The sequence below is a fragment of the Manacus candei genome, unplaced genomic scaffold, assembly GCF_025592945.1.
Source record: "Manacus candei isolate 608988 ecotype Guabito, Panama unplaced genomic scaffold, ASM2559294v1 h1tg000076l, whole genome shotgun sequence".
Classification (NCBI taxonomy): Eukaryota; Metazoa; Chordata; class Aves; order Passeriformes; family Pipridae; genus Manacus; species Manacus candei.
The window spans coordinates 11,493,543-11,511,235 of record NW_026138124.1 but is presented as its reverse complement, the minus strand read 5'-3'; the positions used below and the strand labels follow the sequence as shown (position 1 = coordinate 11,511,235).

The 17,693-nt window shown below is 45.0% G+C and overlaps 2 protein-coding genes across 4 annotated transcripts in view; one reads left to right on the top strand and one right to left on the bottom strand.

Moving 5' to 3' along the window:
- Positions 1-2,817, top strand: part of CLUH (clustered mitochondria homolog) — a 33,767-nt gene extending 30,950 nt beyond the window's left edge. For both annotated transcript variants that reach the window (XM_051810012.1, XM_051810011.1), the window contains exons 25-26: positions 375-448; positions 1,001-2,817. In XM_051810012.1, the coding sequence (XP_051665972.1) occupies positions 375-448; positions 1,001-1,169 (243 nt within the window). In that variant the 3' untranslated portion in view covers positions 1,170-2,817. The remainder of the gene's footprint in view (positions 1-374; positions 449-1,000) is intronic.
- Positions 2,818-4,719: 1,902 nt separating this feature from the next.
- Positions 4,720-17,693, bottom strand: part of PAFAH1B1 (platelet activating factor acetylhydrolase 1b regulatory subunit 1) — a 29,417-nt gene continuing 16,443 nt past the window's right edge. For both annotated transcript variants that reach the window (XM_051810013.1, XM_051810014.1), the window contains exons 4-11: positions 16,165-16,239; positions 14,957-15,163; positions 13,549-13,717; positions 12,579-12,681; positions 11,642-11,870; positions 10,194-10,295; positions 9,423-9,579; positions 4,720-8,210 (exon numbers count right to left, since the gene is read on the bottom strand). In XM_051810013.1, the coding sequence (XP_051665973.1) occupies positions 8,137-8,210; positions 9,423-9,579; positions 10,194-10,295; positions 11,642-11,870; positions 12,579-12,681; positions 13,549-13,717; positions 14,957-15,163; positions 16,165-16,239 (1,116 nt within the window). In that variant the 3' untranslated portion in view covers positions 4,720-8,136. The remainder of the gene's footprint in view (positions 8,211-9,422; positions 9,580-10,193; positions 10,296-11,641; positions 11,871-12,578; positions 12,682-13,548; positions 13,718-14,956; positions 15,164-16,164; positions 16,240-17,693) is intronic.

The window sequence follows — 17,693 nt, the reverse complement described above, 5'->3', positions numbered from 1 at the left end:
TAAAGAGTCAAGTCCAGGGAATGGGGGCCAGCAAAGAGGCTCAAACCCATAAAAACAGCACTAATGGTTTTACCCTTGTTACAGTACCTGAGGGAGGGTAGAAAACCCAGCACACTTTGGAAGTGGCACTGTATTTAACTGAAGTCATGCAGGGTTCAGCAGGAGGCTCCTGCAGGGACTGGTGGGGAGCTCTAGATCCTGCTATTCAGCTTACTGATGTAAAGAGGTAGATAATACAAATGATGCCACTTTGCAGCTATTCGGGTGTCATATGAGCCTGAGGTTCTTCTCAGCTGTTGGTAAATGCTGTCTGGACTTGCTCAGAGTCCTTTCTGGATTCTGACTCCTAAAACTTCTTTTCTCTTGTGGTGTAGTTCACAGCTCCCAGTATGGCCAGTGTCCTGGAGCAGCTCAACATTATCAATGGAATTCTCTTCATTCCACTAAGGTACAGCGATTCTTCTGGGTTGTGCTGTTAGAAATCAAGTCTTTTTTTGTATTGTCTTTGTTCATGAGAGAGCAGAAACCAGCTTCACAGGATTTATTCTAGCCAAGATCACAATGCAGGCCCTGATTAGCATCATCAAAACACTATAAATAGCAGGACTCTTAGATTATTTTTGTTTAATTATTATAAATTGTCTCATAGACTTCTAGTTAAAAATTTGATTGGGGTGGTGGTGGAAATAGATGACCTGAGCTGAGACTGTGTTGTTCTAAGGCTGTAAATAATCACTGATGGTAAAAATGTAGCAGCAGGAGACTGCCTGGCCATGAACCCCCTGCTCTGCCCCAGCCCCACTGATGGGGTACATCCTGGTGCCTCTTGGATCAAACCCAATCACCAAACTGAGTCCTGGCCGTGCTCAGGTGTGGCTGAGCTGTGGGGGAGGGCAGGTGCAAGGAGCATTTCCTCCTCGTTGAACATGACCTTGTCCCTGTGCTTCACCGTTTCCAAGGCCAGTCTAATGTCTGCTCCCCTTCCTGCTTTCCCCTTCAGCCAAAAAGACTTGGAGAACCTTAAAGCCGAGGTGCAGCGACGCCAGCAGCTCCAGGAAAGCATGAAAAGTGGGGAACAGCTGGAAGCAGAGGATAAAGCTGTGGAGGAAAAGGAGGCTGAGCCGAGCATGCCTTCTATTGCCATCCCCTTAACACAGAGCTCTGCTTAACATGTACCTCGCTTTAAAAAAAAAAAGTTTAAACCACCCTTTTCTGAATCTGGCCTGGGGCTTCAGCTGCCCCTGGAGCAGCTCCTCCTTTTTGACAATGTTATTGCACTGGTACAATTAATACACAATGCAAAGAACTAATCTGAGCAATGTAATCTGTCTGCCCGAGCTTGTGTGTGCCACGCGAGGGCAGTGGCCGGAGGCAGCACAGACCCGTCCTGGCGCGCGCGGGGCCGTCCTGCCGTGTGTGTGTCCGTGTCGTGTGTGTGCAGCAGTTATTTCTACTTTGTACATATGGATTCCAAATGAACTGTCTGGAGGGATGTAACATTTCTCAGGTCATTTTTATGTTGACTAAGGACACTGCTTTGCTAAACCAGTACAGAACCAGCCCCATTATTGCTCCGCGTTCTTGTAAAACGTGATTCCAAGCCAAAAGATTGATTCCCCACCCCCCCCACCAGTCACTATCCCAGTTTGTGCTAAGAACAGCCATATTTGTGTCACTCAGATGACTGAAGCTTGTGACGTGTGGAAGTGGGGAATGTACAGCATTTTCTACATCAGGATATAGCCATGGGATTCCTTTAACCATTTTTTTCTACATTTGGTTGGCAGTTTAGCAATTCAGTGGGATTTTGTAACATTCACATTCTAATTTTCAAGGTAAAGATACAGATAGATATATACATAGATATATATAGATATATATATATATATATGATATTCACCGTTCCACCTCTGCTCTGCTTGCCGCTGAGTACCTTGGGATACTTTATTCAAAGAGCGAGGGCTTGATGTTTAAAAAAGCGCACAAAATTCCATTGCAGTGGAAACCCCAGTGCCTCGGAGAGGTGGGAATGCAGCAAATGAGGGCTGAGTTAAGGGGAGTGAGGAGGGAATTGTGGCTCTATTACAGGGTGGGGGGAGAGGGGAGGAAAAGTCAGAAATAAAGAGACTTGGTCTCATTTGCAACAGCAGCTGTGACAGAGATGAGGGCCCTGAACCTGACGAATAACCACCAGAAAGTACCAGGCTTTAGGGAGGGGATTTAAATAAAACCTGAAGTTCCCCCAGCACTGAAACCTCTGGCAAATACCTCCTTCTCTGGAGTTTTTTGCACACTGGTTTTGGGACTGGCACCAGGAGCTTCCATTGCTGGCAATGGATGGTACTGAATGGCAAGGTGCCACTAAGGAAACCCTCCTCTCCCCTCCCCTCACACGTATCCCGTGGGGTTGTCACTGTCCCCAAGCAAGAAGACTGTGGCTGCTGCAGGCCCTGGGTGCCGACAGAGTTGAATGTCCTGTTTTCCAAGCAGCTGAAGCTGCAGAACAAGGGCGGGCCCGGCGCTGCCGGTGCCCAGCCTGTCCCTCCCTGGCGTTGTCTGTCATGGATCGTGCCCCGTGCTAACCCGCGCTGCTGCTTTTACTGACCTTGGAGCCAAGTGCTGTCCCTGTGCTCTGTACCCTCGGGTTCCTGTCCGACCTTACAGGTATTTGTAACTCGGGGCGGGGGGGAAGAAGGGAGCAGCCTCTGAGGTGTTGGAGGCAACAGTCTTCACTGCAAATGAACTTGCTCCTATTAGAAAAATTCTGAATTTCCTGGAAAGCAATCAATAAATGACTACAGTGCATCTTTCCTACAAGATTTTTCTTTTACTAGTGTCTTTCAGTCCATTAAAAGCTTTTTAAACTATAGTAGGTACTTTATTGTTTCTTTACAATCTGTTGCAAGGTATTGGTACCAGCACTGGAGCCACCACTCCTGTTTCCTTTGAGCAGAAGCTGGGGGAGAGAACAGGTCCAGCTGAGCTGGAGGCTTTAAAACCTGTAAATCGGTACCCGAGTCACAGCCCCAGCACCCCCAGCCCCGAGGGGCAGGACCCACCCTCTGCTGTCAGAATCTATCTGTGTTCACAGAGAGAAGTCACTTCTCCCTCCTGCTCCAGGGGAGAAGGGGGAGCAGGGACACGGGGGCTCTGGGGATGTTGTGGCCATACAAAATGAAGCCAGAGGACACAAGTCCTGGCTACTGAGGCTCCAGGGCCAAGAGCTCCAAGAGCGGTGCAGGCTGGTAAATAACTGCATTTACCAACATGTCTGTACCTCTCTTTACCTCTTTGGGGGTCTGGGTGTTCTCATTACTCTGTTCACAAGTTCTTAAACAAATGTAAAATCTGGCTCAAATGAGCCTGGGTCACAGCTGGACCAGAGGTGGGCAGATGTTCAGCCCTAGAACAACTCACCTGCTAAGCTCGCTCCTAGTTGGTACAGGCACGTGTAGCCCACCTCACTCAGGTCCAGCCCAGGGCTTCACTGGTCACAATCTGGGGAGAAGCCTGTGCACCCAACCACATCACACCCACCAAGGCCCCAAACCTCTACATGTGTCATTTCATATTCAACCCTGTCAGCTGAAGAATGTTTTAATGCCCATCAGAGTTGTATCAGGACTGGAAACAGCAGGTGAGAACAACCTCACACACCCACAGAGCTGCTGTCACACTGCAAGAGCAACAACTCACCGAGCTGAGGGGGGAAATTCTTCAACTGCCCGGATTGCTCTTGGTAACTCACACCGGAACCTCCCTTGGGCTCCCTGTGCTTGCAGACACACAAGGCCTTCCTTCTACCCCTCTTCCCAATCCCGCCTGTGCCCCCCGTCACCCCAGCGGGGATGGCTCTGCACACGCTGGCTCTGGCAGAGCCCCAGTTCAGTTGTTTTTCCCAAATGCAAGTGGCTCTCCTCCAGCTGTCTATCTTGGGCCTGTTCCCACTGACAAGTACCACCATACAAGCTGCTTCCACAGACCTCAACTGGTGGGAGTGCTCTTCCATCAAAGAAGATGTGCCCATTCCAGTTCAGGTCACTGACCCATCTCTAAGCAGCACTTGAGACAATTAAGGCCAAATCACAGCAAAAAAAAATCAAACCAAAGCACACACCAGCTGCAAGACCCCAACAGCAGAACAACTGTTTCCAGAACTATCCAGTGCCTTGGCTTTCCAGGTACCCACCTCCCCTGTGCCGGACCTGTGCTGCCTCAGGAAAGCCGAGTGATCGCTCCGAGGATTCGCGGCAGTGCACGACCACCAGCCTCAACAGCTCCAACAGCGAGTGCAGAGCACTCAGAGGCAGCTCCTCTTGGGTCTGCAGTAAACAGAGGGTCAAGGTAAGGGAGAAACCCAACCAAACCCAACCCAACCACAGAAGGGCAGTGCTGGGACAGCCCCAAGGGGGGTCCCCCGTGGCACAGGCAAGCCGTGGTCCCACAGGGCTCTCCTGACCACCTGTGAGACCAGCTTAGCCCACACAGAGCACTTCCCATGGCACCTCCCTGCACCACATCAAACAACAAAACCTCTCACCACTCCGACTGCCACCAACCACCTCAAAACTGCTTCCCTTGTCCTCAGGTGAGCTCCTCAAGGTAAATTAAAATTAGAGCAAAGGCAAAGCAGGTGTGGAGCAAAATCTGAGGGTGAAACACCAATAGCTTTTCTCAAAGTAGTTTTAATTCTTGCATCCAAGGAAACAAAACCACATCTAGTTTTATATGCATTTAATAGTTTACCAATTGGTACAATAAGATTTTTTTAATATGCAGAAAACATGAATAAATTTTGTTTTACACAGTCTGAGAGCAACAAATCTTACTGTAAAACACAGAGCAGTATTATATACATTCCTTTACCAATTTTGTTTTAATTGTGTCAATAGCTTCAGTTAACTCCTACAGCTAGGAACTGTTCTCTCCAATTGCAACCTCTAACAGTGCTCGAACAAACATCTGACGTTTGCCTTCTCCATGTTGGAATCAACTCTACATTGTGAGGATTTTGCTAACTTCTCTTCAGAATGAACTTGGGGAAGCCTGAGGGACAGGCAGGACAGGAAAGCAGCTACTTACATGACACAGTGGAAAGATAAAAAGGCCAATTAAATCCAGTTGTGACTTGCAAATCCAACGCGATCTCCCCGCTCCCCCCCGGCCATCCCACCCCTCTATGCACGTGCTCTTGCTACAGGACTCTCGGTATTGATTTAATACACGGACATTATGTACAGCTGGACACAACAGCTCACTCCAAGGGCGCTTTTCCTTCACTCAACTCAGCATTTGCAATATTCAAATCATTAAAGGATTACCAAGCCACCACTGTCTACAAAAACAAAGTATATTTCCTTTTAAACAGCTCTCAGGTGAGTCAGGAGCTTCTTAAGTGATTTCTCAAGCAGTTCACATGGACAGGAGGAGGCAGAGGGCAGGCAGGGGCCCCATGCCCACAGCCCCCACTCCCTACCAACTGGGGGTTGTTTTCCTTTCCTCAGTGCCCCGGGCACACATTGGTCACACCACACACAAAAACAGGACGGGTTTGTTTCACCTTCTAAAGTGCAAGATGCTAAAAACCATCAACTTCCAGATTCCATCTAAACCACAATAAATGTTGCACTTTTCAGCCCATGTGGCACGGCCCAGGCTGGGTTAAGCCCAGGGGTCTGCAGCGGCTCCCTGGTAACACAGGCCAGAGGTGGGTCCTGGGAAGTGTTGCTCACTTTAGTCAGAAGTGCCAGACAAGCAGTGAACCTCTTGAGCCCTCCAATACATTTAGTTCATAATTGACCCAGTAAGCTCATTGTTGTAGTTCTGATCACAGCAAAGGCACAGCACGAGCCACAGAAGCAGTGGGGACAGCTGAACAGCGGCGTCCCAGAGCGAGCTGGGAACCCTCACCCCATGCCTGTGGCTCTCCCTTCCAACCAGGGCTTCAGCTCTGGTCCAGTGGGGACCATCCCTGAGATCATTCCCTGCAGCCCCAGGAGAAGGCTCACTCTGCACAGCAACAGTGACACTGGGGCTGGTTGTCCTGGTAAATGCTTGCTTGCTACAGGGAAAAAATGCAGTAGACAACTTCCACATCACAGGTACCTTTAATTTCTCATTCAGGTTTGAGTTATGTACATGAGGGTGGTTTACTTTAGACTTAAATAAAGTTTCTAGGTCCTACCAGGAATTAAACAGATGTTATTAATTTACAGTTGCAGATGCATGGAGGGATTTAAGATGCACTACTTGTGTATCTGGAATTCTCTAATAGGACAAAAAGCAGCAAATGTTTCCAGTCCAAGCAGCTAACAAACAAAACAGACTTTATTCGTGCATGCTTAACTGCAGCAACACACACCAAGAATGACAGAAACCACTGGATTTAAGAGATTAGCCTGGATCTTAAACTGGCTCTGAAAACCCCCACATCAGAACCCTGGTTCCTCCACCCCTTCCCAGAGGATCCCACACCCCCATCCAGCTCCTCCCACAGAACAACAGGTCCTTCTGGGGCAACTGTGTAAGTTCTTCCCCCACCAGTGCAGTGTGTTTGCCCTCCAGCCCACCTTAAACTGGTCAGGGACTCTCAGCTTTAAAAGGGACAGTTTAAAAGCCACGGATTAAATCAAAGGAATAAAATAAAGCACAAATTCACCTGTTAAAACATCAGCCTGGTTCTTCATTGTATTGTCAATTTTAAAGTGGATTTTTAAAAAGACCTGGTTAGTTTGATAAGTATTGTAATTCTTTGTTATCTACAATGGAATCTGTCACAAAAATGCTGATTAAAATATTAATTTATAATATTTTCATTCACTTCAGATCAAAATATGTAACTTTAGGGATATGTAAATCAAAAATTGTGTACACCAAACAACATAAATACTAATAACCGAGCTGGGCTGGTTTTGCTGATAGAATTTGGGTTTGGTTTTAGTGTTTAGCATCATTCCCACAGATGGGAGTGGGCTTTGCTCAGGTGTTTTTCTTTTAGAGGCCTGTATGGATCTGACCTGCCATTGTTAGCTGATTCTCAAGGTATTTAGTGCTTCCTTCAAAGCATTTAAATGCGGCAGCCCAAGGTGTTTCTCCATATGCAAACCCCAGGATGTTTTTATTGGAGCCACATTGCCAAGGTGAGGATCACCTCATTGTCAAAGGGTTTTCAAGGAGGCATTAAGGAAACTTTTGTATACCCCAACTTCCTGCCAGTGAATGAGGGAAGAGTCCTTTGATCCTGCTGTGTAATAGGAATTGCACATCTCTAACAAACATGGAAAGCAAACAGCAAGTTGGACCATGGCAGTCATTTGGGAGAGGAAGCTCTACTGGAAACTGGATCACTAAACTCTAGTGGGATGGACAACTCCTCCTGGAAGTTTGTCTAGCATAAAAAAAACCAAACAAAAAAACCATTTAAACTTAGTTTAACAGCACAGCTTAACCAATGACCAAATAAAAAATAAATACATTTATCACATCAGCTGCTAAGATTTGTTGTCTTATTTCAGGTTTACAGTCAGTTCTATAAATATACCAACCCTTGCGTGATAGGAGGCCAAAACAAGTGTTTTCTGTTGATTTGGCAAATGTTTCATGACAAATATTCCAGAGTTTAATTTATTTCCATTAATTACATATAAGGTTCAGAAGATTCTGAATTGCAGCCTTATTATCTAGTATTCTTAGAGAAGATTTATTAAGCACACTTAAGTGATGTTACATAGATACACATTTCTGAAAGAGCCCTACAAAACTTTTCCCAAATGAGGTCACCAATTCAGGCACCAACAGACAGCAGAAAGAAAAACAGGTAAATTATCCAACATAATGACACTGTCAACTATTCAGTTAAGTGCCCTATTCCAATCATCCCACTTCTGCCTTCTCAGGTCTGATGTGACCAATGCCAGCCCATGTTCTTAAACCTATGGTACTTCTAGACAACGTATGTAAATTTACAGTATACAATTTGGATTCACCATGCATGAATACTTTGTGTGTAACATTTAATAAGCTCAATCTACATCCAGAATAATTTACATGAAAGGACAATATTTATTTAAACAGAGCTCAATGGGTAACCATGGTATCTGAGTGCATCCAGAGGAAAAGGGGTCACTGTGAACTCCATCAGCGGCACTCCCACACTTTTACTGTTTGATCTACACTCCCAGTCACCACGTACGGGGCTGTCTTGTGGAAATCTGCCAGGAGACAAAAGCTCACATTACCAACCAACCCAAAACTTCAGCATTTCCCACTCTTACTGAATGGCGCTGATTTTTCAAAACAATTCCACCAGCTAAAGGCTAAACTCCAAAGCTCATTGTGGCCATACTTCTGCAGGCAAATTCTCTCATGCTCTAATTTTGTAAAGCGTGAAAATCTACTTTCAGTTCAGCTATAAAGGAGCTTTCATGCAAAAGAAATCAAGATAAAGACACAAAATATCTCATACTGATAAAACCCTTCAATCCTACTCAGAGACAGCACTTCAGGTATTTAATAAGAGGTGTTCCAAGAATCAGGAAACTTGAGTTTTTCTTTTTGCTGCGGACAGTACAGTCTGTGAGCTGGTATTTAAAAATGTACAGTGTACTGTTCCTCAGGAGATCCCCAAGTATGTTGTATATAGAAATCAACATAGGGCTAGCTCAGAGTCAGGACAGGGAAATTTAAGCAAGAGAATCAGCCTCACTGTAGGAAGGCTCAGCTCTAACTGAGGCAGCCTGTTCCAGATTTAACCAGGCCCTGCTAAGGGTCTGATGTTCTTCAACTCACACTGTTCCTCACCCCGTTCTCATCAGCTGTCCTCAGCCATTTCAGGGAGGAGTCAAGTCCTGCATTTAATTAGACTTGCCAGTTTGGTCAGGGAACCTCAGCAGCCAGCTCCAGGCTCCCTGCTGACCAAACTCACCCAGCTCTGCTGAAGGAGCGACAAACTGCCAGGGGAACACGGGAAATAAACCAGAGAAGACTTCAGAGCAAAGGCAGCTTTGCTGAACAAGAGAGGGGTTGGTTTGTTCTGGCTTCACCAGGGCAAGGGGGAACTAATGCCTACCAAGATCTGATAACACCAACCAGGAATGCCCAGGAATTCAAAGCAATTTTTTTCTGTTTTGTGCACACACCCCCTGTTTTCCTTTTGCTGGGCAAGCACTGGCAGTAGAGCACTCCCCAGACTCCTGCACACTGGTGACAGGTTCCAGAACTCCCTGGCAGTTAACATCCTTATCCATGTGCAACACTGGCAGCAGAAGTGGAAAAATCCAGCACAGTCCAACTCCTCTCTTTCCTTATTTGATTAACACATACAGAGCACAAGGCACCACTAGAGCTCAGAGGTGAATGCCAGCCTGGTGCTCAGCTGCAGCTCTGGCTCTGCCCTGGCAGTGAGCACGGGGAGCAATACGTACCCAAAGAGGTAACAAAGTGTTCGTGCGCATTCAGAGTTTTCATGCATCGCTTGTTCTTGAAGTCCCAGACACGGAGAGTCTTGTCATCAGCACAGCTCAAAATAAACTTTCCCCCAGAATGGAACAGGACACCACGTACCCAGTTATCATGGCCCACCTTGTGCACAAGGAGAGATCAGTGAGCAGGTGCAGGCTGAGAGCTGAGCATCCCCCAGCTCACACCACGGGACCCCGCCCGGCCCCGCAAGGACAGCACTGAGCTCCTGAAGCCCGTTACTACTCAGAGTTTATCTCTGTTTTCTATTATTACACCTCTATCAGCTCTCTCAACAATGTGTGTTCCTGTCCTTGAAGGCAAACAAACAGCAGTCCTCATGTGATCTGCACCAATTCTGCTCTCCACTCCCAGCACCACCACCCAGAATCCCGGCTGCAAACAGCAGGCTACGGCCTGCGGGAAGTCCCACACATGGGACAACATAACATTTTACAGAAGACAAAATTCAGACCATTATCAGCGTTTCTGCAGACAAACCAACACCACAGAACCTACACCTCAGTACTGCATTCACACTGTGGGTTTGGAGATACTCAGTATTTCTTAGCAACAACATCTGAACTATAGAAGCCATTAAAACTGTATTTCCAGCATTTGCCTTATTTCCATAACTCTGGCTTCTCTTCAAAACATAACATGCAAGACAGTACATTTCATTAAAACTGGTTTTATGTACGCTGCTATAACTGCCACAAAAACACCAATGGACTTACAAGTGTCATAAGGCACATGCCAGTGCTAATGTCCCACATCTTAATGGTCTTGTCTCTGGATCCAGACAGCAGAAAAGGCCCAGGCTTGCCACTCTTCTTAGTCTACAGAAAATTATGGTTTAAGTTATGGCATACATGGGATGGATGGGGGGACGTGGAGGAAGCAAGAAGATCCCTTCCCAGTGGTATTGCTTAGTACCAAAATCAGACTGTACAATAGCTTATAGTGAATAAACGCACACTGCCAGAGCTGGGTCACAGGCATTGGTACTAATGCTAGGAGATTTACACAAAAATAGGAATTAAACAATCTGTTAAAAGAAATGGTTGTACATCCTGCTGATGCCACAAGCCGGGTAACACTTTGAATACACACTTGCCCACTGCAAGACATCCTCTGTTCACAGTAGGCACAGCTTAAGTCCCACATCTCAAAACAAGCGAGGACACAGCTCATGCATACCTCTGTATTCACATTCCTCATAAAACATCCTGCAACGAGGCAGGATGAAGAACAACTGAGAACTTCCTACTGCCAAGTCATTTCTGTGTGTCCCAGGGCCAGCTCCGGGGGCCACACCTGCCCCAGGTGTGCAGGAAGGTGCTCCCGCGCGGGCTGTGCCCGCTCCCACCAGCAGGTGGCAGGGGAGGCTCCACCACAGAGCCCTCCCGGCAGCAGGAAGGGACACGCAGGATTTTCTTTGAATTACTTATAATTAAAAGATTATAAGGATCTTTTAAGGATTCAAGTAAAATTTGACTGAAATAACCTGTAAAACCTCATCACTAGACAAGTCCCTGTGTTCAGTGTAGCTACTTCTCCCTTGGGGTGTCCATGCCCTTTGGAAGTACAGGGTGGGACCGCAATGCCAGGGGACCTGACTAGAAATGGGAATTAATGTCTAGTTCATTTCTTCTATACTTTGGCATCCTTAGGAGGAAAGTTTTGCTGGCCTTTAGCAAGCCTCCCTTAAGGCTCACCAGAAGAGGTATCTGTGGTCACACAAATGGGGATTCATTAGTTATGGAATGCTTTCTCCCATCAATAACTGTGCAGCAGGACACAGCAGTCAGTTTGATTCCAGCACAGTGCACCCAAGGCAGCTTCATTCTGCATTTCTGACTCCTTCCTCCTGCCAGCTTCCAATTGCTAAGCATCCTTATAATGTTCACATTCTGCCAGAGCAGCTGCCTTCCACATTTTTTTGCTGCAATATAATAGTGTTCCCATTCTCACCCTTCCCAGAACAGAACATCTCTCTAAAGTTCACTTTCACTAACACAAAAGCTGGATCCTGTCACGCCAAGAAGGGGATTAACTGCACACCAAGATGCTCAGCCAAAAGTGCCCACACACCTGCTGTACCTGCCAGCCCTTTGGGCCCAAAGCTCAGTCACTGCCAGCGCTACACAGAGCAGGGACAAACATCTCCCCCTGTGAACGTTACCTCTGATCCCGTAGCTTCTGATATGGTGGAGTAGGAGCTCTCGGGAGCCCAGGAAATGCATTCTACCACATGCTCGTGCTCTCGGAGCTCAGCTTTGCACTCCTTCGTCGCTACCACCCACACGCGCACGGTCTGGTCGTTGGAGCAGCTGGCAATCAAGGTGCCGTCCTGGTTGGGCCGCACCATGCGCACCCACTCTCTGTGCCCCGTGAAGGTCTTCACGCAGTAACTGGGCGAGAGAAACCCCACAGCACGACTCAGCCACCATCCAGTAACCCATTCACATGCCTTACATATTTGAGGACACTTGACCTACTCTTAGTAGTTAAGATAAAATATTTTAGTACACACGTGTCTGTTCTGGCTGGTGATGGACAACGTCATAAACAGCTCATGGAGAGAAAACTGACATGAGAAAGAAGTGATAGCTAAGAGATGACATCCTTGTTAAGGCAGAAAGCAGGAAGCTCAGGGAAAAATGAAGTTGACACAACTACTTGCATTAAATAGGTATTTTAAGAACAAGCAGAGATTTACAGGTCACTCAGATATTAAAGAGACAACTGATGAATGAAACAAGCAAGACAACAAAAAAATAATCAGGATACACCTTGATGTGTGTCCAGAAAGGTAAGAGATGCTCCCTCTAAACTCGTGGTTAACCAGAGAATTTGTTTTCCTAACTGGTCCTGAGTTCTATACTCATAGCTCCCAGAAAGACAAACCTAGTTAGCTTTAATGAGTCAGTACTAACACCTAAACACCTGTGCCCAACAACTGAGGCAGAATCCTTCAGTGAATTACTCTAAAGGGCACATCATTATTCCTTAATTCAAATAATGTCTGCTGACATTCGGATTGCTGTGGCCCATTCCTACACAAAGTGCTTTCTGCTCGCTTTGTTCTGGTGTTGCTGTTTGCCCAAAAGTGCACTTACCCTGTCTGGACTTCCCACATTTTGATAGTTTTATCCCTCGAGGCAGAAACTATATGATCTCCGTTGGGCATGATGGCTACTGAAGAAACATTATGGTCATGACCTAAAAACAAAATAAAACCTTTATAAGTGACACTGGTAGAGTTTTCACAGAGCACACAGGACTTGTCATTTCTTTATCTTGGGAAAGTAGCTACAGCAGCAGTGCACGTTTTATGGAATAATCTTTACATGTAAACTTGGGGTTTTATGAAATAACTATCTGTATTTTTAGAATCCACACGGTCCAAACACTGAGCATCCTTTAAAGTTGCTTTCTGTTTACTTGGGTACATCTATGCGTGGGTGTTTATTTTTGTAAGTCTCAAACATTCTCTATTCCTACTCACCACTCCTCCAAGATGATACTAAAAGCACAAAAAATGCTTTTACATAAGAGTATAAAATAAACATTTGCTGTCAATATTAGAATCTTACAGGTGTGGTTGTTGCACCTTGCCATTTTTCCTATGGCTTTTGAACCCAGTGCAAAGGGCAGTTTCCCATATGATCAGCCACACACAGCAGCCACAACTCCTGTGGCACAGATGGCTCCCCTCCTGCAGCCCTGCAGCATGGACGCAGGGGGATGAAGGAGGCAATCTTTCACTGATTTGAAGGCAGTTTCATTGTCTAGTAAGCATTTAATCTTTAGTGCTAAAATCCCTCTAACTGCCATTTCATTTCAGTACCATTATGGGATGCTTCCCACAGCATCATGCATAGCAGATCTGAGATGCTATTTCATTCCACAGGTCCTACATGTATCCCTAATTTACAGAGCACTCAAAGCATCAAAATATCCCCCCCTCTTTCCTTTGGACAATACTCTGGTCTACAGCCCCTTTCCACATCAGCAGTTTTCCTGGATTAAAAAAAAAAAAAAAAATCTCACTTTACAGACTGCTAAATCAATCCCTTTATACCTTACCATGCATAGTTCTGATGCACTCAAAGCCCTGGAAATCCCATAGCTTAATGGTCATATCAGCAGAACAGGAGGCCAAGAGTTTGCCAGTGTGGTCAAAGGAAATATCTTGCACAGAGTCTGTGTGGCCCTTCAGGGTTCGCTCAAAGTCTCCTGTCTCGTAATCCCACACCTGACAAGGGAACAGAGGATCTGTTAGCAGCAGCCCATTACTCTGTATTCTCCAGCCTCACATTTGCACTCTGCAGGCCAGTCTGACACCTTGTTCAATAATTAATTGAGCAAGAGACAAAGACAGACAGCCCTAAAAAAGCTTAACAGCACAGAAAAATAAGCATTCTTTTTATGTGATTTTGTTACTTATAAATTAAATGAATTCATGCATTTTGAAAACTGCTTTTCAGTTAACCTTAAAGCACTATAAACCCAGCAGGAGAACAAGTTCTATTGTATATGGAAGTCTTAACAACCAGTACCCTTAAAAATTAAGAAGATTAATTTCAAAAACATTGGACAGAACAATCCACTTTGTTTTTCTTCACTGTTTTTCTCCATCTCTTTCTGTGCCAGCTCCCTAACTCCAGCAATACATCCCACTTTCAGTCGTGGGGAAAGGATCCTCTTTAACATCCCCCTCACCATTGCCAAGCTTTACTGTGGCTCCAGCATTCACTGGCTCTCTTCAGAACGGAACAGCAAATATCCTGCATACCACAGAGCAATACTCAGAATGCTTTGGGTTAGGGGTGATAATCCAAACCCCTCTGAAGAGCTTGATACACACACATTCAGACACTCACATTGCTGAGAAATTAAACAAATATTTGCAGTTAATAACTGCAGGAGAGCATGAAGTCCCTGTTCTCACCTCCTAATTAAGTCAGTTGCTATCATCTAACCACAAACAAAGCCTTCAAAACAAAACGAGCTCTTCCAGATTTTATTGTGTCTCTCAAGCACAAAATTGAGATATTTCATTTTAAATTATATCCTAAACAAACAAAAACAAACCACCAAAAAACACCCAACAAAGTGGGTATTTCACTCATAACAGAGTGAAAACAAAGCTGGTTAGGCCCCTCCACAACATTCACCGCACAGGGAGCTGTCGCTGTTTCAGCTGGCCCTGTTTGTTTGCTGCAGAAACAGGAACAGGTTAAAGGTCTCTAAATCCACATTAGCTTCATTTTTCCTTCAAGCCAAAGGATAGTAATATACTCTTGAAGACATTAATTGGACTGGCATACAACTAAAACTTGTAGATTATAGAGGGCACTACACTTGAAAGAACTGTCCCTACTGAAGCAGAACCAGGAACAAACAACCTTCCACCAGTCCAACACGTCCAGCCTGACACACTGATGTCACAGCTCTGACTTGCTTAGTTCATTTCTCCAGAATACACACATACCTTTATTGTGGCATCCTCTGAAGCAGAGACCATAACACTGAAAACTGGATGGAAGATGACTCGAGTGACAGGACTCCTGTGCCCACTCAATGCATACTTCTCTGGAGGACGAGGAATCCACTCCTTAGGGTCTCGTTTCTGACCAAGAGGTCCACCTGATGTAAATTCTTCCTTAGCTTCATTCAGCTTCGATTCTAATTCCATTACCTAAGTGCATGAATTTTAAAGAGACTGTTCATTTCTGGGTTTATACAAGATCTAATTCACATTCTTGCATTAATAATCCAAATCACAACTGACTCCTAAACTCACAGTAAAGTAAAGACTGCATGGACCCAACATGACTACCAACATTGAGCAGCACTGGTGTTTTTAAAAATCAAACCTAAATTAATCCTTTATAGTTTATTCTTTAATAATTTATAGCTCATTCTTTAATAATTTAATCATTAATCATTTATTATTCTCAAATTCCCAAATATTTTCACAGGAAAAAAAAGTTCTACAAAATCCCCTGTACAAATACGTTTGAATTACTATTGTGCCAAACTACCAAAGGAGGTTGTGCTAACAGAAAGGAATGCTCCTGCTGCAGGAGCTGTGACCCCCACGGTGCTGGCATGGCCATTAACCAACAGAGGCACTGGAGGGCTAATAGACCCTCGCTGTATTACCCGCACAGGAGACAGGTCTGCATTGTTAGCACACTGATTTCAGGGGGTTTTTGCTTTTAATACACTCTCAAGGCAATGAAGCACGATTAAAAAGAGCTTTGTACTGTCTACTTGCAGCAGAATCCCCCACTCTAATGCACTGGAGCTAATGGCTCCTTCCCTCTGGGGCCATGGCCAAAGACAAGGGGCAGCACTGATCCCTCCGTGCTAACCCTGCACACAGCTATTCCAGCTCCCCACTCACCAGCTGCCTCCAGGCACCTCTTGCCTTTTCAGCTGCAGGACTGCACATGCAATCCATAAACTGAAGCCCAGGAATTTTTACAAAGACACTGAGAGGATGGTTCTGCCAGCACTGAGAGAGACAAAACATTTCCTACAACATGGATTTAGCTATTTTGCCTACTCAAGCCCTAAACATTCATCTTCGAGGCATCATTGTCTTACCACTGCATTTGTCTGACAAGGAAAATATGGAACATTCTGTTCAGAGCTAACTTTTTATACAAATAAATCCATCAGATCTCCACGTACCTTCTTTTGTAATCTTATAACAGATGTCCATTTTTTTTCCAGAAGTCCAGCATACTTCTTATCTAACTCTTCATTCTGAGGAGATACATTTAAATAAAGAAAGAGGAAGAAAAGCAATACATAAAAACAAACATCAAAGGCACAGAAGAGTAACTAAATGCTGCACTTTCTTTCCATGTACAAAATGACAATCTCATACTAGAATAATCCTAAATTAGATGCAGAATAACACAGGCATGGGGAAATAGCAATGCCACGCTTTATTCCATGAAAGATAAAAGCTCTGAGGACTGACTACCTTGGTCAGAGGCCAGATGTTAACCTACTACTTTAGGAGTGCTTGTAAAAGCTGGAGTTATCTGCATGAATAATCATACAAAAAAATAAATCCCTCTTTGCAGAGCTACACTTGAATCCTTCCAAATTACTCAAATAATTTCAGCCTTTAAGTTTTTTTTTCATTTTAGTACAGCCCCCTCCAATTCAGATTTTCTTGCAAAAAAAGCCATGTGAAACTTTTAGCAACAGCATTTCCTCTTTCCCTCAGGACCATCTAGCCTATTTAGATTGTCTTTCTAACCTTTGGGAAGAGGAAACTTAATTAGGTTGATAGATAAGGCAGATAGGGGAGTGGTATTAGGATTTTCAATTATAAGTATGGTATTTCAATTTGTCATTTCTACTTATTTATTAGACACTGGAAACAGACTAGAGAAATTAAGTCAACTTCAACCACGCATTTTGGGAAAAGAGCAATGCAAGATTTGTAATAGAGAAAAGGCAAGGATTTTTCCAGAGCCAGCACACAGAAGTTTACTGCTCAATCTAGCTGCAGCCAGATGCAATGCACACCTCCTGTGCTAACAGGCAGCAGGTTACAATGATACCAACAATCATCTGTGACAAAGGCAAGTCAACAGAAGGAAGCTGCGAGAAATGAGTGCTCCGAGTCACTGGCACCCACACAGTCTGACCAGAGCCCTCATCAGTCACACAATCACAGGCTGCTTTGGGTTGGAAGTGACCTTAAGGCTCATTTTGTCCTGCCCCCCTGCCATGGGCAGGGACACCTTCCACTAGGCCAGGCTGCTCCAAGCCCTGTCCAATCTGGCCTTGTTGGATGATCACCTTCTATGAACTGTTTTTGGCCTGCCCTCCTACTGCAGTTACCCAAAGGGTACACAACAGACTCAGGCAACCACTTAACTCCTGATGCAATTCCAATCTCAAAAGATTTGCTCTGTTTGATAAACGGAGAGCACAAAAGCAATCCAGTTTTGTCTTCCTGTTTCTTAAACATTCCCAGGTGAAATCAGTCTTCAGAGCTGCACAGTCTCAGACCATTTCAAATCTGGTTACAAAACCATTTGCTCAGAAATGGCCAAGTCACCCAATGGTTATTTGTCCCTTTTCTGGCAAGGCAATAAACTGTACAAGTTCATCACCTCCAGTTTTAAAACTGCCCAAGCAAACAGGTAATGGACAAACATGTTTGAAACAGATGCAAATGCCATAATACTGACAAACTT